Source organism: Gopherus flavomarginatus, chromosome 3, assembly GCF_025201925.1.
Source record: "Gopherus flavomarginatus isolate rGopFla2 chromosome 3, rGopFla2.mat.asm, whole genome shotgun sequence".
Classification (NCBI taxonomy): domain Eukaryota; kingdom Metazoa; phylum Chordata; order Testudines; family Testudinidae; genus Gopherus; species Gopherus flavomarginatus.
The window spans coordinates 191359639-191381752 of record NC_066619.1 but is presented as its reverse complement, the minus strand read 5'-3'; the positions used below and the strand labels follow the sequence as shown (position 1 = coordinate 191381752).

The 22114-nt window shown below is 42.3% G+C and overlaps 1 protein-coding gene across 1 annotated transcript; it reads left to right on the top strand.

Moving 5' to 3' along the window:
• The first annotated feature begins 1407 nt into the window (after window positions 1-1407).
• Window positions 1408-3195, top strand: LOC127047839 (zinc finger and SCAN domain-containing protein 29-like). The gene is made up of 2 exons (XM_050946694.1): window positions 1408-2308; window positions 3140-3195. Exons 1-2 carry the CDS (start codon window positions 1726-1728, stop codon window positions 3193-3195), a joined length of 639 nt encoding a protein of 212 aa, XP_050802651.1. The 5' UTR covers window positions 1408-1725.
• Window positions 3196-22114: the final 18919 nt, after the last annotated feature.

Here is a 22114-nt window from a genome sequence, read left to right as displayed (position 1 = left end):
ACCTGGGTGTTGTGAAGATAAATCCATTAATTTTGTGAGGTGCTGATATACTATTATGACAGCACCATAGAAAAGCCTGTGAGGAAATTATGTTGTATTAAATGCAGGTTTAGAATGGTGTACAGTAACTACAAATATAAATGCAAATGGAATCCTTTCTGCCATATCATATGATATGGAGATAAAACAAATATGAAAGGAGATCTAGCTCACAGTATAAGTCTAGTCTACAACTAGACTCTGAAGAACCAAAGAACCTGCGTAGGAAGAAAGCATAGAAAAGCTGTGGCAAGACATGGAACCACAGCTGAAAGCATTGTCGAGCAACAGGGGGAGAGTGTCCATAAGCCACAAATATGACATTCTGCAAGAGCACGCAAATCATCCAGATCAATGAAACAATCTAACCATCTGATGGAATATGAAACTAAGGGAAGCTACCCTTAAAATAACAGACACCTCTATGGTTTCAAGTAACTAAAGATCAATCTAAATGGACAAATGGAATCTGGCACAGTTATCACTGCAATGAAAAAGCAAAACACACACACACACACACAAAAAAAACCTTGAAAATACTTACAAGATTCTGTCTGAGCCAGTAACACGGGCTTGGACATTTGTAGAGAAAGAAACAGAAGAAAATTCTTCAACAAATACTATGCATAAGACCAGCAATGATAGGACTGACAGCAATATGAAATTTATACCTAGGAGAGAAACTTGATAGCACTGAATTTAAAAAGTAAAGCATACATATCCACAGCTGGAAGAGCAGATGGCAGAAGTACATAAGTAAGGCTGGTGTCATCAGCTAGTTCCCAGTTCCTATCACAATTACATGACATCTCAATGTTCTTGTTGGGAAAAGAGAAATGACTGTGTATTTCCCAGCTAGACAAAACTCCCATACTGTGGGTAGGAATGATTGGGGTGCCAGAGCCATAGGGAAAATCTGCTTATATGTGGGCCTCACACAATTAAAAATAAAAGCACAAGAAGAGTAAGACATACGCGTCCTTCAACTCGCCAGACATTTCTTGCAGATGAGCAGGCTAAATTTGTTTTATTAGAGACCAACGTATTTTCAAAGTTAGATATCACAGCATGCAAGTCCCTTTGCTAAAGAATACACACCATTCACTGCATTCAACTCCATATATTACTCCTGGGGAAATTCTGTGCCACTGCAGAGGTGAAGAATTCATACTGTCTGCAGATTTATTTGATCCCCCATTCAAAAATGGGGGCACAAATAAATCTGTGGGAACACATGCTCCTTCCCCAGTAGCCATGTGTCTATCCAGAGCACCCAGCAGATATGTAAATCTCAGAGAGTGTGGCAGGGAGTCTGGGCATGCATTCCTGGAGAGAGGTTAACAGAGTGTGCCTATGGCCAGGTCCAGACTAGAGCTTTAAATCGATTTTAAGAGCTCTAAATCGATTTAAAGCTGTAACCGTCCACACTACAGAGTGCATAAAATCGATTTTAAGGGTCCCTAAAATCGATTTTGGAACTCCATCAAAACGAGAGGAGTAACCCCAAAATCGATTTTTTAAAATCGATTTTATGATAGTGTGGACGGCCATCGAAGTTAATGGCCTCCGGGATGTATCCCACAGTGCTCTAGTGGCCGCTCTACACAGGTAAAGGTACTCTTCTGCTGGCCAGGTAAACAGGAAAAGCCCCGGGAAGTTTGAAATTCCATTTCCTGCTTGCACAGCATGGAGCTCTCAGAAGCAGAGAGAAGAATGCAGTCTCCTGAAAATAGGAAAAGAGCTCCAGCATGGAGCACACAGGAGTTACTCGATCTGATAGCTGTATGGGGAGAAGAGTCAGTGCTTTCAGAACTGCGCTCGAGCAGACGAAATGAGAAAACCTTTGAAAAAATTTCTAATGCCATGCGGGAGAGGGGACATACCAGGGACTCGTTACAGTGCGGAGTGAAAGTGAAAGAGCTCAGACAGGCGTATCAGAAGACCAAAGCAGCAAAGGGCAGGTCAGGCTCTGCCCCCAAAACATGCCGGTTCTACGACGAGCTTAACGCAATATTGGGGAACAGCGCAACGACGAACCCCCCCTTGTCTGTTGATTCAGAGGTGGGTGTCGTGATTCCTGCAACTACGGAAGATTTATTTGATGGCGATGATCAGTATGATGAGGACCAAGAGGAGGAGGCTCCAGCAGAGAGCACAGAGCATTTTATCCCCCCAAACAGCCAGGATCTTTTCCTCACCCTTACTGAGGTTCCCTGCCAGCCATCTCAAGGCAGTACTCCAGAAAATGAAGCTGAGGGACCGTCCTCTGGTGAGAGTAATTTTTTTTTACTAAAAGCTTCGGTTTAATGTAAGCCTTTTTTACTGGGTGCTTCAAATCACTACCTGTACTTAGAGTCACTGACCAAGTAGATTAAAAACCTTTCCTAAAACAGTGACCCATGAGGTGGTTTTTAGAAAAGTCTCCATTGTAACAGGGCGGATTCATCCTGCTTGTTCAGGGAACGCGAGAGCAAACCGGGGAAGGAGAGTAGCTTCGCCGCGGTTTGCTCTCCCGTTCCCCGAACCACCCAGCAAACCGCAGGCAAGGAGACCTGCTTGTTCGGGGACCGCGAGAGCAAAGCAGGGAAGGAGACCAGCTTCGCCGCGGTTTGCTCTCGCGTTCCCCGAACCACCGAGCAAACCGCAGGCAAGGAGACCTGCTTGTTCAGGGAACGCGAGAGCAAAGCAGGGAAGGAGACCAGCTTCGCCGCGGTTTGCTCTCGCGTTCCCCGAACCACCGAGCAAACCGCAGGCAAGGAGACCTGCTTGTTCAGGGAACGCGAGAGCAAAGCAGGGAAGGAGAGTAGCTTGATTACCAGTACAATCTACTACAGGGATTACTAGCCATTATTAACTTACCATTTTCTCCGGGCACGGTCTGTGTGCTCCCCTGACCTGCGTCTGAGCAGAACTCTCTGTCCTCAGCCACAAGCAATAAGTATTAAAGGAATCCTAAGGTGACCTTGTGGTAAAGTAAAATGTTCAAGGTTCGGTAACAGGCACAGGTCAGTGAGGAGAAAGACTGTATGCATGGTTGTGTGAAATGTGTCTCTTATGATTCTTTTATCACTCTTTCCAAACCCCACCCCCCCACACACAGCTGCACATTTCTCCAGCCTCCCTCTCGCTTCTCATCTACGTGGGGGGGTATCATAAGAAGACTGAGGAAAAGGAGGACGCGTGAGGACATGTTCAGCGAAATTATGGCAGTAACCCGTACAGATAGAGCTCTGCAGGGAGACTGGAAGCAACTGGTCGCAAAGTACAGGGAGGCTGCCAGTCAACGCGAAGACAGGAGGGACGCCAAAAATGATGTCAGGTGGCAGGAAGATCAGCGCTGGCGAGCAGCAACTCTGGATCTTCTTCGTGATCAGACTGACATCCTCCGCGATATGCTGCAAGAGCTCCGTGGTTTCAGAATGCCCCTACAGCCCGTGTATAACCTCCCTCAGTACTCACCCTGTCCCACACCTTCCAGAACCAGGCGTGTAAGAACGCGTGGGGGAAGGCTCTCTGCACCAGCCCCCTCCACTGCTGCGGACACTCCAACCAGAAGGCTTTCATTAGATTGAAAAGCCCTTTGTGTCCTGTTTTTTCCCTCCTCTAATGATCGAAACTTCTCCCATGGCACCTTTGCCTATTCTTATTCTCAGGTCATGCTATTAAGGCAGTGTGACTGTAGTTTGGTAATGAACTAAAGCAAGCAGCTTTGGAAAGCTGCACGGAAGCTAGTTATCAGCATCAGGATTTGACAATTGGGGATATGGGTAATAAAGGGAAAACAAAGAAAGCAGCCATACCGTAACCTGGTCCATGAGAATTCTTTTTCTGTCTTCTCTGATGCACTTTCTTCTTTCAAACCTCCCTCCCCCTTCCTCCAAACCTCCCTCGCTCTGTCCCCCATAGAACGCTGAGTTATGAAATTTCATGCACAGTATTGTAACAACAAGCATGATGCTTGATTGATGAAAGGGTCTGATTTTAAATAAAGAACACAATTCTTGTAACAAATAGTAGTAACTTTATTTTCAATAAAAAAGCAGTTAAGGAAGGTTGCAGGTACTGTGCCTAGCAGCAGACGGAAGCAGCTAATGGTGGAGGTAGGTAATAATTGGGAAATACAGAATTATATGTTTTCCAATGGACAGCTCTCGCAAGTAACCTAAGCAAGCAATTGAGGAATGCTGCAGGCAAAGTATCTTGCAGCAGCAACACTGCATAGACGGGGAGGGCAGCAATCAATTGAAAGGAAAATCAGCATTCAAACTGTACCCTGGCCCATGAGGAAGCTACTTTTCAGTGCTTCTCTGATGCGCACAGCATCCCTGGTGAGATCTTCTAATTGCCCTGGTGTCCGGCTGCGCATAATCAGCGGCCAGGTGGTTTACCTCAGTCTCCCACCCCGCTATAAAGGCCTCCCCCTTGCTCTCACAGAGATTGTGGAGCACACAGCAAGCAGCAATGACAAAGGGGATATTGGTTTGGCTAAGATCTGAGCGAGTAAGAAGCGTTCGCCATCTCGCCTTAAGCCTGCCAAATGCACATTCTACCACCATTCTGCACTTGCTCAGCCTGTAATTAAACAACTCCTGAGCACTGTCAAGGCTGCCTGTGTATGGCTTCATTAGCCAGGGCATCAAGGGGTAGGCTGGGTCCCCAAGGATAACTATAGGCATTTGGACATCTCCAACTGTTATTCTCTGATCAGGGAAGTAGGTCCCTTGCTGCAGCCGTTTAAACAGTGTAGTGCTCCTGAAGACACGTGCGTCGTGAACCCTTCCTGGCCATCCCACGTGGATGTTGGTGAAACGTCCCTTGTGATCCACCAGGGCTTGCAGAACCATCGAAAAGTACCCCTTGCGGTTAATGTACTGGGCACCCTGGTGTTCCGGTGCCAAAATAGGTATGTGGGTTCCATCTATGGCCCCCCCACAGTTAGGGAATCCCATTGCAGCAAAGCCATCCACAATGGCCTGCACGTTTCCCAGAGTCACAACCTTTCGAAGCAGCAGCTTAATGATTGCTTTGGATACTTCCAGCACAGCAGCCCCCACAGTAGATTTGCCCACTCCAAATTGATTCCCGACTGACCGGTAGCTGTCTGGTGTTGCAAGCTTCCATATGGCTATTGCCACTCGCTTTTCCACTGTGAGGGCTGGTCTCATCCTGGTATTATGCCGCTTCAGGACAGGAGAAAGCGAGTCACAAAGTTCAAAGAAAGTGCTCTTACGCATGCGAAAGTTCCGCAGCCACTGCGAATCGTCCCACACCTGCAGGACTATGCGGTCCCACCAGTCAGTGCTTGTTTCCCGTGCCCAAAAGCGGCGCGGAACGGGTAGAACCTCACCCATAACCGTCAGGAGCTCCAACGTGCAGGGGCCCGGGGAGTCAGAAAACTCGTTCTCCAGTTCGTCATCGCTGTCGTCCCCGCATTCAAGCATTCTCTCTTGCATTTCTGCATCATGGGTCAGCAGTGATAGAACGAGAATGCGTGAATTATTTACAGCATTCGAGATCAAGGACAAGAGCAGACCTGGATCCATGCTTGCTGCAAAATGGCGTTTCCCTCACTGCAGCCAGTAAAAACAGCGCGAACTGACTGTGTGCCGTTTACAGGAAGGGGGGGGGCTGTACCCAGAACCACCCAGGACGGGGACTTTGATCCCATCATGCACTGGGCTAGTAACCCATAATTCCAAAGGGCAGGGACCCGTGCAGGAACTGTGGGATAGGTACCCAGAGTGCAACGCTCAGGGAAAAGATGGACGCCAGGGAACATGGACGCTCAACATCGATGTAAGTAGCCCTAGTGTGGACGCGCAAAATCGATTTTATAAAGCCTGCTTTATAAAATTGATTTTAATAAAATCGATTTTACCCTGTAGTGTGGACGTGGGCTCAGTTTATGTGTAGAGGAGTGGGAGAGACTCTGTCCTTTCTCTCTCTAGTGCGATACCCCCTGCTTGGAGGGGTAGGTCTTTGTGAGGCAGATGCTGTCCCCTGAGGCTGAGCAGAAATGTAACAACTAAGCAAGTTGTCAGTTAATTTTTCCTATTCTTAGGGTATGGCTACATTTGGAATTTCAAAGCGCTGCCCCGGCAGCGCTGCGGGAGCGCTGCCGCGGGAGCGCTTTGAAGTGTGAGTGTAGTCAGAGCGGCAGGGCTGGGAGAGAGCTCTCCCAGTGCTGCATGTAAACCACATTCCTTACGGGTGTAGCGTGCAGTGCGGGGAGCCGCGCTCCCAGCGCTGCTGCCCTGATTACACTGACGCTTTGCAGCGCTCAGGGGGGTGTTTTTTCACACCCCAGTTGCAGCGCTGTAAAGTGTGAGTGTAGCCAATAGTCAATTCCCCTGGGAGCCTAAAACACATGTAAAAAAGTTTTAAGTTTTACCTTGTCAGATTGGTGTAAAGGAGTTAGGCCTTGTCTACACTACAAAGTTGCAGCGCTGGTGAGGGGGTTACAGCGCTGCAACTTAGGATGTGTACACACCTGCAGGGCATTACCAGTGCTGCAACTCCCTGTTTGCAGCGCTGGCCGTACACCCGGTCGTGCCTCGGGTGTAGAGGATCCAGCGCTGGATCACCAGCGCTGGTCATCAGGTGTAGACACTCACCAGCGTTTTTGTTGACCTCCGTGGAATAAGCAGGTATCCCCGCGGTGTGCTCTGGCGTTCCCCGACCCCCCCTCCAAGCAGGTCTCCTTCCACGCGGTGTGCTCTGGCGTTCCCCGACCCCCCCCTCCAAGCAGGTATCCAGCCCCACGGTGTGCTCTGGCGTTCCCCGACCCCCCCCTCCAAGCAGGTCTCCTTCCCCGCGGTTTGCTCTGGCGTTCCCCGACCCCCCCTCCAAGCAGGTCTCCTTCCCCGCGGTTTGCTCTGGCATTCCCCGACCCCCCTTCCAAGCAGGTATCCAGCCCTGCGGTGTACTCTGGCGTTCCCCGACCCCCCCTCCAAGCAGGTCTCCTTCCCCGCGGTTTGCTCTGGCATTCCCCGACCCCCCCTCCAAGCAGGTCTCCTTCCCCGCGGTTTGCTCTGGCGTTCCCCGACCCCACCTCCAAGCAGGTCTCCTTCCCCGCGGTGTGCAACAGTGCTGCAGCGTGGCCACATCTAACACCACTTGCAGCGCTGGTTGCTGTAAGTGTGGCCACTCTGCAGCGCTGGCCCTATACAGCTGTACTAATACAGCTGTAACAACCAGCGCTGCAAAATTGTAGATGTAGACATACCCTTATTGTCAATGTCAGTAAGGGAATCCTCTGTTAGGAAGATCTATGTGCTTTCTCACTTTTTTTCCTGTGCCAGAGTGGCACACTGATTAGATTACAGCTCAGGATCTATTTTACTTACCCATTTAAAAAAAAAGTGCAGGACAATGATTAGCAAAACAGTATGACTTATGTGTCAGAGTCTGAGCAATTTAAATGATGTTTTACTTTACTTTTATTTTAGTGTTCTGTAACGTAATTTAAATGAAAATTCAAGACTATACCTGGAATGCAGGGTATTGGTTATCAAGTATTTGTAATTTAACTTTCATGTGTTTGAGAAATGCTGAAGAGTTATTGTGATTTTTTTCTCCATGGCAGTTTAAATAAATTACCAAAATTAAGTGAAACTGGTGTGATTATATTTCATTATTTTGACAAATAAAATATGCAGAATTTTTTATTTTTTAGCGCAGAATTCCCCAGGAGTAATATATGGAAGGTACAGTTTTAGTGAGTTCTTACTCAGCATACTTTTAGTCCCAGAATATTTAAAAAAAAAATTCTGAAATAATGGCAAAACTATTTGAAGTTATTTGCTGTGAAGACGTGTTGTTATAAGGAAGAGACAAAACAACTATGATGTTTTAGTTCATGCAGTTCTGAAGAGCTTCTAACATGATTGTCTCATCCTGAACAAGAACTGTTAATTTTGGAAGGAACAAATAATGTGTTGAAAATATAATTAGCAAACAGGTAACTCAACCTGATACAGAAAAAATAAAGGCATTACTTGTCTGTTTCCAATTTCAGAAAATTAATGGGAGTGTCCAATTACACTGAAAATTTTTACTATCAAAACCTGTAATAGATCTTTGTAATGGCCGTTACATGTGGACCTGGGAGATAGTCCACAACAAAAATATTTAATAAAAGAATTGGCATTACACATGTTTTATAACAATATTCATAGTAAAACCTCCAACCATTGTAGCAGCTATTGCATTCCCATATCCCCCCAGGTTAGTAGCAGTCCTCACACAGAAGCAGTCAGCAGGAGGCCAGATATTTCATAGAAATGGAATAGCACTATACCTGTTTGGGAAAGGAAGATCTAGCAGTTACTTGAATGATTCAGTGCATATCTGTTAGGCTTAGATTTTACAAAAGAAAAGGACCACATGCCCTTAGGGTCACTTTTGGGTTCAAACCCACTAAGATCACCTTTAATCTAGACTCCATGGTTGTTATGATTTTCTTTCAAAACCACATCCAAGGAGCACTCATAGCAGCAAATGTTATCAAGAGCTCCTGTTAAAGTGCCACTAATGGAAGAAGCAGCAACTTGAAAGACAAAGAAAATCATTATCTATATCAGAGCAATTCCAGCCTCACACATCCAAGTTCAGCAAATTAGAGATGCACAGCTAAAGGATGAGACTTGTCAGAAACTTGCAGAACTCTTCTAAAGTGTAAAGTCAAAGGACAAATTCCCACAGATATCCCACTATATAGAAAGGCCCACAATGTCTTCACATGGCAGATGGACTGCTTATCAAAGAGCAACACATATTTGTTTGGACACTACTTTGTTTAATCCTGAGCTGATGGTGTCAAATTTGCAGATCATCTGCAAATTTGACACCATCAGCTCAGGATTAAACAAAGACTGTGAATGGCTTGCCAATTACAAAACCAGTTTCTCCTCCCTTGGTTTTCACACCTCAACTGCTAGAACAGGGCCTCATCCTCCCTGATTGAACTACCTCATTATCTCTAGCTTGCCTGCATATATATATGCCTGCCCCTGGAAATTTCCACTACATGCATCTGACGAAGTGGGTATTCACCCACGAAAGCTCATGCTCCAAAATGTCTGTTAGTGTATAAGGTGCCACAGGATTCTTTGCTGCTTTTACAGATCCAGACTAACACGGCTACCCCTCTGATACTTGACAATATTTCCAAAGAGTTCACCAAACACTTGCAAGATGTGGTGATCCTGAAGCCTTGATAATGCTCCCCAGTTTACAGAGTCAACATTCATAGCACAGTCACAGGATTTTGATTCTGTGCTAGTAGTCGACATTTGTACCAGAGCAACAGTGAGGAAAAAGAGTAGCACAGATCTTTCTGATACAGAAAGCAGTGGACTGTACAAAGAACTCTGGGCATGCTGGTCAACAGCACTCACTACAGGGCTGTCTCAGCAAGTCTTCCAACAGAAACAATACTTTTGTCAGTGGTATCAATACATCTTAACCCTAAATGGTCCAACTTGGCAGAATTCTGAAAGAACGATGCTGCAATAGATGTTTGACAGCAAGAAACTTTAAATGTTTGCTACAGAAAAATGAAGTGTTCCTAGAGCTGAGCCAAGACAGAGAGATGTCTTTGGCTTAGTTCTGCAATCCCCAAATCATCAGTGCTGTAAGTTCCAAAAGGACTTCACCACAGAAATCAAGTCCATCTCCACTATACTTCTACACGACAAGGAGGGACTACTGAGCTTTCTAGTAATTTGCTGGAAAGCAAGTCCCATGCTTTCCAGAGAAATCCACAACAAAGATTTAAGTAGTGAGAATATGGTGTGGAAGGCAATAATACCGCATAAAAGATTAGCTCTTTACAATAGACTTTTGTATTAAGTTTTAAGGACATATCTGTTTAAATTGTTTTGAAAGAAAGATTTAGTTCAGGGTGAAAAAATTTAAATGTTCTCTTACATAGCTGTTATTTAATGGCTTATTCGCCAAGATAATGGGCTTAACGTTCTAAAGAAAGAGAGATGTAATGTTAAAAACTATAAAGTCCTCTATTTCCTGGAGGAAACCACAAAGTGTTGTGATGAAGACTTTAATAAAGTCAGAGAAAATGTCTGGTTCAGAGTATCTTTTCCTAGAAGCATGCTCGCTATATCTCATTGAGTTTTAAAGCGAATTTTTAAAAAAAATATATTAATAGGATAGTTTAAGAGCCTCCCCTTTCCCCACCCCATTAAGTGCAATTCATAACTCCTTGTAAACTTGCTCTTCCTTATAAATATTTGTGGGCACTTCTAGCACATTAAATATAATGCAACCTACTTATATGTGTGCCTTTTGATAGTACAAGTGTTAAAGAACTAATGAAAAAAAGTTTAAGATCTTTGTTGTGATTTGGGAAAAAACAATACAATCTTTCTTATATTTAGACTGCATACATTTTAATAGCAACAGCCATAATAGCAACAGTTACTTCAAGGAATCCATAATATTATGATAATACAATATTTATATTGTAGCATGCATCATACAACTTGTATATAAAGTCAAAACTATTTAAAATAAGTTTGACTGTTCTATCATCAGTGACCATAAACTTATTAACCTAATGCCATAGACAAAAACTAAACCTTGGATGAGTCCGTACAAGCACGCTGTGAGGAGGAGAATTCTCACATATCCATAGTCACTTGAAATTCTTAGCAGAATTAGTAGTAGATATAGGCCATGTCTACATCTAAAATTTTGCAGCGCTGGTTGTTACAGCTGTATTAGTACAGCTGTATAGGGCCAGCGCTGCAGAGTGGCCACACTTACAGCAACCAGCGCTGCAAGTGGTGTTAGATGTGGCCACACTGCAGCGCTGTTGGGCGGCTTCAAGGGAGGTTCGGGGAACGCGAGAGCAAACCGCGGCGAAGCTGGTCTCCTTCTCCGGTTTGCTCTCTCGTTCCCCGAACCCCCGAGCAAGCAGGTCTCCTTCCCCGCGGTTTGCAGGGTGGTTCGGGGAACGCGAGAGCAAACCGCGGCGAAGCTGGTCTCCTTTCCCGGTTTGCTCTCGCGTTCCCCGAACCCCCGAGCAAGCAGGTCTCCTTCCCCGCGGTTTGCAGGGGGGTTCGGGGAACGCGAGAGCAAACCGCGGCGAAGCTGGTCTCCTTTCCCGGTTTGCTCTCGCGTTCCGGAACCACCCTGCAAACCGCAGGGAAGAAGACCTGCTTGTTCGGGGAACGCGAGAGCAAACCGCGGCGAAGCTGGTCTCCTTTCCCGGTTTGCTCTCGCGTTCCCGAACCCCCCTGCAAACCGCAGGGAAGGAGACCTGCTTGCTCGGGGTTCGGGGAACGCGAGAGCAAACCGGGTAAGGAGACCAGCTTCGCCGCGGTTTGCTCTCGCGTTCCCGGAACCACCCAGCAAACCGCGGGGAAGGAGACCTGCTTGCTCGGGGGTTCGGGGAACGAGAGAGCAAACCGGGAAAGGAGACCAGCTTCGCCGCGGTTTGCTCTCGCGTTCCCCGAACCACCCAGCAAACCGCGGGGAAGGAGACCTGCTTGCTCGGGGGTTCGGGGAACGAGAGAGCAAACCGGGGAAGGAGACCAGCTTCGCCGCGGTTTGCTCTCGCGTTCCCCGAACCACCCAGCAAACCGCGGGGAAGGAGACCTGCTTGCTCGGGGTTCGGGGAACGCGAGAGCAAGCCGGGGAAGGAGACCAGCTTGATTACCAGAGGCTTCCTCAGGTATGCTGGGATACCTGCTTATTCCACGGAGGTCAAGAAAAGCGCTGGTAAGTGTCTATACTTGATTACCAGCGCTGGATCACCAGCGCTGGATCCTCTACACCCGAGACAAAACGGGAGTACGGCCAGCGCTGCAAACAGGGAGTTGCAGCGCTGGTGGTGCCCTGCAGATGTGTACACCTCCTAAGTTGCAGCGCTGTAACTCCCTCACCAGCGCTGCAACTTTCTGATGTAGACAAGCCCTTAGTAATAATTATCCTTACTCCTTCGCACATTGCAGGGCATATATGCCTTTGACTGCTGGTCTACCAGCAATCTAAACCAATCTCTAACTTTGAAGAAAGTATCAAATAGTATGCCTATTACTTCCTTATCTGGTTATGAAATACCAACCTGAATATTAATTTTCTAATGAAAGCACTATTAAAGAAGACTGTCTAGCTTATCCTAGTTCATAATCCTCTCAAATCTTGGATTATATTATATTCACACACACACTACTTATGACCAACATAGGCAGCCTAGGGGATTGAGTGGGCTTGAGAGCCCAAGCTCCAGAGCAACCTGCAATGTCGACATTGTTGCTTTTAGCATACTATGAGGCTCGACCTAGCAGAAGTCTGACTACCTGGGCTGGGACGTTCACTCCCAGTTGCTGTGGAGACATAGCCTTGATGTGCCAGATAGTCTACATACATAGACAACTGGAACAAATAAACCTTTATGTGCACTTCAGGGGAAAGAAGTTACTGCCAACAGCTGGAGCCAAGATGCAAAATTAACTTAGTGCTGGTCCAGACACTATCTTATCTGGATATACTGTCAGACATTACATGGGTTGGCAAGAACTCCATAATTCATGAAATAGCTACTCCCTGACTTAGGGTGACCCGATGTCCCAATTTTATAGGGACAGTCCCGACTTTTGGGTCTTTTTCTTATATAGGCTCCTATTATCCCCCACTCCCTGTCCCAATTTTTCACACTTGCTGTCTGGTCACCCTACTCTGACTCTACTCCCCCACCTTCTTAAAACACTACTAGGGCTTTTACAAATTTCTGCCACCAGATATGTGGGTGTGAGAAGCTTATTTTCACCCTTATATTGTATTTGTAACCACATTTGGTCATGAGGTTCCACTATTCTGTGTAGTATATAAGCTGTGAACATACAGGCCTATGAAGACTTAGTGTCTTCACACAAGGAACCCGGAGTAAAACTTGGCAGGTTTAAATAGGGATTGAGGTAAAGGTAGTCATTAGAGGTACAAAGATAAAGGCAGGGATTGTCATCCTTTCTGGATTTTTGTTTGCAAACTCAAGAAGCACATATTTCATGGGGGGGAAAAAAAAAGTTGAACAATACTGTTACACTCCAGAGAATTTAAAAAGGTGTTTAAAAGTCTGAACAGTGCACAGATAACATCTTTATTTAATAAAAAAATTACTAAGCATGTTAAAGTGCACTGTAAAACCTCCCATACAACAGTATGCCTTAGTTTGGACTTAGAAATCTTTGTTTGTTTGTTTGTAAGTTACATACTTTATGGATAGTATCAGACATAAGAGTTATTTTCCTTCCTTTTACCAGTTTGTGCCATGACCTAAACATGAAACAAACATATTGTTGTTATTGACTATTGAATTCTTGCTGAAATACAACAGGGAATATTAATGAACATTGCTACATTTTGTGAGGAGTGAAATCTAAAACCACCAGTGAGTGATCTGGTTACAAATGAGAGGAAATTGTGCTCATATCTATAGATCAAGATGAAGAGATGTAATGAATATCTACCATGTGCTTTTTCAAGAATCTATATAGTTTACACAAAAGGACTTGTTCATATATTGTTCTACCATAATGGCCTATTGAATTTAAATTAGCAAGGTTTTAGAGAAGGACATTTTTGCCAATAATGGAATTTACTGATAAAATCCTCTGTAGTTGTGATAAGGTTGATACTCTAATATTACTTTTATTGATCTTAAGAAGGAAAAGTTTGATATGAGGTAGCACAATTTGATGATTTATAGTTTTTTTTTACAGATACGTATGTCTACAAGTGTCAGCTTATTTCTGCAGAAGGGTATGCATCATAATAAACTGAATTTGTATGAAGCTAACTGTGGCCTCCCCAGCCCTCTCTCCTTCATTGTTTTCCTTTCCTTAATTTGTATTCAAAATTCCTCAAAGTATTGAAAGGCACTGTTCTAAGTGGATGAGGGGTGGGTGTTCTTTTTAAGATGGCCGCACTTACATCCTGAGGGACATTGTTCAAAACTTGATTATTTGCTGAAACTAAAGTTTGTTCTCTTTTCCATTACAATTGATAAAATAGCTAACTTATCCAGATAGTGTAATGCAAAATAGTCAATATTAGAAGAACAATGACTAACACCAAACTTAACATTTTTAAGATAACAGGTTTTCCACCAGAAAATGTTCTTTCATCACAATAAAAATGTTTCACAGGATCATGTCAATTTCAGTGCAATTTTTGAAAGGAAAAAGTCAAAACAAACCAGTTCATCTTAACTTTATCATTTTGTTTCAACTTTTATATTATATTAGAATAAATATAAAATATACTACACATGGAAATTCTAATATTATGTGTTATTATAACGTTTTGATATGTCCAAAATAAAGTGATTCGACTGTTCTGTATCAAAAGCTGTTGAAATCTTTGTTCTGTGATTTTGGCTTTTCACACAAATTTAAAACAAAACAAGTTCTAAACAGTCAGAAACACAATGTTTTAGTGTTAGAGACTGTTAGAAAATGGACAGGTTTTATTTATTTATTTAAATGTGGAATCCACTCTATAAACAATGTAATAAAAAGATAGTAATGCACATTTCTCCGGACTGACAGCTGTATTTTTGCTAACCATTTGCTAATCCCCCCCACACATACACACACGCATTTTTGTAATAAAATATAAAATTTATATATATTGATTGTATTATAGTAAATAAAAGCAGTCTTCACTCTAGAAAGTTATTTCAAGTAAGAGAGATTTACTGAAATTTTATTTATTAGCTTATTCCTTTGACCTATGGTAGAGTATTGTCAAACCAACATACTATTTGATAACACAAAAACACTATGATACACAATCACATAGTATATCTCTAAAATAAAAACACAATCACATAGTATATCTCTAAAATAAAAAACCTTTCCATCAGCCATGCCAAAACTAAATCTTTCTATTTAAAACAAACTAGTCAACCTCACTAAATTTCCTAAAGAGAAAGATTAGAGATATTATGCTAAACAAGTAAACATCTTTAAGGGTAAAGGGCACTGAGTTCTTGTTTTACATAACATATATAATGGACAATTCAGAAGGGAAAAAAATGCCACCCAGAGGCTGGACCATTTGTTTTTCAATAGATAGCTTGTCTTCAGTATGATCATACACATGGGAAAATTTACACAGCAATTGATTATTTTGTTTTGTTTGTATAGATAATTGGCTTATTTCAGAGGAGGATTATTATTTAATAGAGCTGGTAAAATGGTAGATGTTTAGAAAAAAAGGATTTTCTGATTTTGGGGGTGATTTTTATTATTTATTTATTTAGATTTTGAAACCAACAACTTTATTTTTTTTCATTTTATCATAGAACAAAAATATTTTAATTTTATTTTTTCCTCTCAAATATTAAATGTAGAAATTGTGTGTAAATCTTTGTTTTTGTAAGAAGGCCATGTTTTGTCAAAAAGTTTTAGAATGAAAAATGTTAACCAGTTCTCATTTATTATTTTTTATTAAAGTACTACTGAGATATACAAACCAGATGAGGGTCCCACTGTGCTATTGCTGCATAGACATAGTAAAAGTCAATATCTGCCCCCATATAACTTAATATTTTAGTTTATGACAAAACATAACAGGTGAGTGAACAATCAAATGGGAAAAGAGGGAGGATGACAGAACAATGGTAATATAACACTATTTTTATAGACTTGTGCATAATGTATATGTATAGGGAGTGTTGTGATTTTTTCCCCATCGAGAAGACATAACACATCAATAGCAGTAATCTCAGCTCATATCTGCTAGCAATTATCAGCTGGTAGTGTTACATAATCATCACCATTGTAGTAAGTCTTAAGGATATTTTGTGACCTGAGCAATAGTTTAAATATGTTACCTGGAAGGATGATTTCAAAGAATCAATCTAGTTAGCTGGAAACTCATTCCTTTTGTCACATGTATCAATTATGAAATGGTTAGTGGATGAAATTATCTTCAGTGAAATGTCTGACTGAGGACATTATGTGACTTGAAGTGGTCATTTTAATAGTCATTCAAACTAAAAGCACTAGACACATTATAATAAAATAATATTTAGCTTTACTGTATAGTATTATTTTACATCTCTCTCTCTCAGCATAGTACAAGATAGGCAGGCATTACACCCATGATTAAAATTGGCATATTGAAGAGTTTAAATGACTTGACTAATGCCACAAAGAGAGTCAGGAACAAAAAAAGAGAAGATTTCCTGGCTTTTAGTCGAGTGCATCATCCTGGGCAGTGGAGAGGGCAACATGTTGTCCAACTTACCTTCTCTGTGACCAAATCAGACTACCATAATTACAGAGATTATCAGTGTGTGCTTACTGAAAACACTAAAATATCCAGTTGTAAATGTAAAAGTTATTGACGAGGATGGGAGGGGCTAGGAAAGAAAACCTTTTATACTGCCTTATGGATTCTACTCACAAATATTAGATCCTGATCAGAAAGTTAAGGCTATGACATCTGACTGCTAGGAAAGTGACCAAATATTTTATGTATCCAGAGACTAATATTAACTAAAGATATTTGATCTAAGGGTATTTATAATAAAATAAAGTTAATAAAAGAGCTAACAAAAAAAAAGTTACTGCTGGAAATGACTGCTTAAGCACTTAGAAAACATTGTTCTTGGAGACACATCAGCCAGACAATTGAAAAGAACCTCTACCACTCAGCTGCAAACATATACGTTGTGTCTGCTGATACCCAAAAATCACTCCTCAGAAAATAATTGAATGCTTAAGAGAACTGAGCCATTTTTCAGTCATGATTGCTGTAATGTAACTATTTCATATTTATACATTTTTCACTAAGTGAATCATATAATTAACTTTGGAGTAGTCAATAAAGCAGTGTAACATGTTTTGCAGATACTATAGGTACATTAGTACTAGTGCACTTCCATGTTACTTATCCATGCAGTGCTGGTGGGGGTACCAGGTAATCACACTGAGTGTCCACATATGCAGTGATGTGCATGGGTAGAAGCTCTGCACAAGAATGTACCTGCATCTGCACTGCCCCTTTGAAATAGTAATGGTGGCATTACTATTTCAAAGGTGGTATCTCACAGTCCTGTGCATCACAGTAGACAGTAGAAGCTGCTTTGCTGCATGTTGCTCATACTGTACAATACTTTTACACATTTGGCGATGGCAGCTCTCACTCCTCTCTCCCTTCTGCCCAACTGAAGGAAGATGTGGAGCAAGTCCTTGGGGATGTGATTTTGCTCCTTCTGCAGCTCACAGGACAAAAGATCCAGTTAGTATACTGAAATCATTCCAGAACTATTTGAAATTCTGTAGGCAGAAGACTGAGAGGGTGAATGAAAATCCACTGGAGTACCATGGAACAGATGTTTTCAATGCAATGATAAGATTATGCTAATACCTCTGTTCTTTGAGAACTAGCATGGTGTAGTGGGACCACATAGTCTTGGAAATCTGGGATGATAATCAATGGCTGCAGAACTTCAGAATGAAGACAGACCATGGAGCTTGCACTGCCCCTCCGCCTAGAACCAGACTACTAGAATTGATTTTGGAAACCCACAGTAGAAGAAGGTGGCTATCACACTTTGGAAGCTGATAACCCCTGACAGCCACCACTCATCTGTGAATTAGTTAGGGTTAGCAAAATCAGTTCTTGGGGTGGTGGTTGTATAGGTTCACCAGGCTATCAACACTGTCATCTACCCATGGGAGGTTACCACAACTCAAGTCCCTGAAATTATAGCTGGATTTCAGATGATGGGGTTTCCCTACTATGCCTTTGATGGAACACACATCCCAATAAGTTGTCCACCAAAAGGGGTGAGTGAATATGTGAACCCAAAAGGTTACTATTCACTTGTTCTCCAAAGCTGAGTGGACTATAGGGGTCAGTTCATGAATATGAATGTTGGATGTATGAAGACAGTCTATCATGCCAGGATGCTTAGAAGTTGGGGATTGTATTGCAAAGGAAAGAAGGGACTTTATTTCCCAAAAATGATATGGTTATGTACAGTATTTGTTTCAGCAGTTATTTTGGAGGACCTTACATATCTGGTCCTAACTGGATTCGTGGCTATACCCTGAGAACACCAGCTCAAGAAAAAATAAAGGGAATTCTACTACAGTACAGACTGAATAGCTGTAGAATGGTGATCATGTATGTTTGGGCAGATGAAAACACATTGGTGATGCCTGCAGAACCACTTGGATAGCAGCGTGGCAAATGCAGTTTGCATTATAGTAATATATTTTACCTTCCTCAACATACATGAAACTAGAGGTGAATACTTTTGGATGGAGTGGGCATAGGACAGATCCAGTTCTCAAAGCCTAGGCAGGCAGCTGGATCCTGGCCACGTGCACACTGCTCCCAGTTCCTGGCAGGAGAGAGAAATACATTATGCCATTTATTTACACATCATGGAATAACAAGGAGGTAAACGTTAATTTTGGAGTGAGCCAATGGACAGTATGTGACACTACATTGCTGCTGGAAAATCTCAATAGAGTATGGCTCTTTGTTGTGTTCCATGGGTGGATTTCCATTGGCTATAACCCACTTCAGCATTCCACCTGAGAGCACACAATTAGGTTACAGATTTATAGACTTTAAAGGCCATAAGAGATCATCATGATCATCTAGTCTGACCTCGTGAACACTGCAGGCCACAGAATCTCACCCATCCACTCCAGAAATAGACCCAAACCCTTAGCTGAGTTACTGAAATCCTCAAAACTTGATTTAAAGACTTCAAGTTACAGAGAATCCACGGTTTACTCTACCACAGACAAGGAAGTGGCCCATGCCCCATGCTGCAGAGGACAGTGAAAAGCCCCCAGGGTCTCTACTAATCTGACCTGAGGGACAATTCCTTCTTGACTCCAAATATGGCTGGTGGGTCTTGCCCAATTTAGGATGATGGTTTGTGCTGTTCAGATGTTCACCTGACAACCCAACAGTTCCTCTTCCCTTCCTGGACCTATGCAGGCTAGCATACAAGCCACCAACCACACCTATCCCCTGCTGCTTGGTTCCTATACATAACACGAAGAAAAGATGTGGGATGGGGTGGGGAGTCACAATAGGGATGGTTTCAGATCTTTTGAACCAAAGTACATATCACAAAACTGTTCTTTTCCCATTGGGCCATTTCCAAACCTGCTCCCTCTCACTCTCCTGTTTCTCCCTCCAGGGACTGTCACTGCAGGAGTGCTGGCTGAGACATGCCCAGACAGAAGGGCACAGTAACTGCTCATTAATCTGTTATAGCATCTACTATATGGTTTACAGTGATCATAACATTTCAATACAATCATTAATTTACAGCCATATTTTGCTCTGGAAACATGTTGTGGTGGAGCTGGAGTGGGATGTAGTGGTGGTGCATGTATGTATTATCAGAGCAAGAGGGGATATTTCCAGAGAGGTGAGGGTGTATTGTAATTTACCATTTGGCTCCTGCCATAGTTCAGGGACCTCCTTATTTGTTAGGTCCTCACTCTGAGTGACCATTGAAGTCCTTCACCCTCCAGTACAGGAGCCTGAGGCAGTTCATGTGCTCCCAGCACTGCAACAGAATCCTGTGAATGCCAACCTTCTCAAAATCTCCCAGTACAGGTGAATGTTTCTGCCAATACAGGCAAATTCCTGGAGGATAGCATACTCTGACCACAACTTCATCAGCATCCATGTCTGTTCCAGTGACCAGGTGGCTTCTGTAAGACCAGGATCAATGGTCACCTGAACTGATCAATGGATTTCAGCAGAAAACTGTTCTGAATTGCTCAGCACAAATTGCTACTATCACTGACAAGAGTGAGGTGAATCAAGGACCTTTACACTTTTGGGTAAAGGTCAGGCAGCAAAGGGATCAAAGCATTGTGGGAATGGCTCTGTAGGACCATCAATATCCATTACTTGGTACATACCCCTTGCCCCCATCCACACTGAACTGTAAAACAGGTACAGACATAGTAGAGGCATGTACATACCCACCTCCAACATGCATGCAAGCTTTCACACACTAGATTGTGCTTCAGAAATGTTCTTCTGGGAGTCAGATGGACAACGTGGACAATGGGGGGTTATGACAACAGTGCACACGTACGTTAAATCAAAGTAGTCTAAAAGATTTATTTTCCTTTTAAGAAAAGGATGTAGTGCAGGGCTTGTGAACTTTATGCATAGTTTAGTACAGCCCTTATTAAATCTCTTAGCCTATGTTCATTATATAATCAACGTCATAGGACAATTGAGACTATAACATCAAGCATGCAACATGTGATCCAAATAAATTGCTCTCAGTCCAAATACAAGTTACTGAAGTATATTTATATAATAAACAGAAAGAGATAACCAATATATACTTATTAAAACAGAAATATGCAACTATATGTTAATATCCAAAACATCCCGCTATGATCTAATATTATGCAGCATTAAATGTGTCTTATTTAAGGACACAAAAGAGTTTCAGCAGTGCTAGTATCCATCCTATCTTAAAAATTTCCTTTAATTATATTCCCTGAATCAATATGTTATGAAAGAGGAGGACAGCAATAGCTGCTTAATGGACCAGCAGTAATAGAGTGTAAACAAACTGTGGCCTCCTCCATGTCCCTGAAAACATGGATTTTTTTATTTTTTTAAAAATATTTTGGGGTCTGCTTTTAATTTTGCTAAGAGAATCTTTCCAAAGCAGCTGCAGTTCGCTGTACACACCTCAAGAGAGTCAACTGTTACGTTGATTTATTAATATTACTGAGAGTGTCCTTAAATCAGATAGCATACACTTACCACAAACCATTTAGCAGTACCCCCAAATTTTCCAAATAAGCTGACTCATATGGGCTATAATAAGAATATCAATCATGTTGAAGACAAGTCATGTAGTGTGAGCAGTTGCAGTAATAAAGACTGTCATACTGACTACACTGATTCTTCAAAACTTATAAAGCAAACAAAAGTCATCACTCATTAGTGATGGAACCAATTTCTGAGTGTAAGTCAAAAAATAAAACCTTTCTTCTTACAGTACAAATTCTGTTCTAGTCACACAAGTGACCACATACAAATAATCATTTTATGTGTATTCAGGGTATTCCTAAGCGTGAGTGAGCTATCTACAAAAGACACACTCAATATCAGCTGTTTGGAGTTTCCTTTGCATTCACTGGCATAATATACTTCTGTCTTTGAAAGAAAGGTGGGCATCTGGTCACTCCAGGTATGTTCAAACATTTTCAGCATTAGCATCCAAAGACTACACTGAACTCTTTATATCATCGGAACTAGGATAGTTCCTATACAGCCAGGGAAAAGGGTAGCAGAGCTTGTAAAGTAAGTAAGTATTCCTACTCTTTTGGCACATCATCAAAATGCATTTATTTCTACTATGTTAGTCACACCATGTTTGTGATAGAAACAAGACTCTTATACCAAAACACCCTCTATTATTGTCTAAGAGTTTAAAAGCAGATGATATAATACAAGGGGTTTTGTGGGAAGAGGGGTTTGAAGAAATAAAACATTCCATGAATTATCCCATCATACTGCTTTGGACACTGAGGTAGCAGCACTGGTTTTGCCCTGTCTCTGATTTCAGCCGTAACCCACTGTACAGGTCTGCGTATCCACAAATTCTATTGACTTGAGGTTTGTCATTCACTGGGTGTAATCCAATAGAAATATTTCACTTTTTATGCCTTATTTCTTTAAAAAAAAAAAGTACTGTGGTAAGTATCACATTTAAAAAACTACCATTTTTAAAGCAATGATTTACAGACATCAGCCTTTAAGAGTATGTGCATTTATGAAAGAGCATATAGGACAAGACCCTAAACTTTTATTTATATGTGCATTGTTGGGGCCTTACTGACTTGACTGTTAAGTCTTCTGGTAGAGATTGTGTTACAATAAGTTATCAATTAGGAAGTCTTCAGATTCTCCTGCTAGGTTCCCCACTCAAACCTTTTGCAACTTCAAATAGTCCTTCATTAAGTTTCACCATTAGTATATTTGCTGTGTTCCAAACGCTTTGTTTTAAACATGATTTATTGTTCAGAGA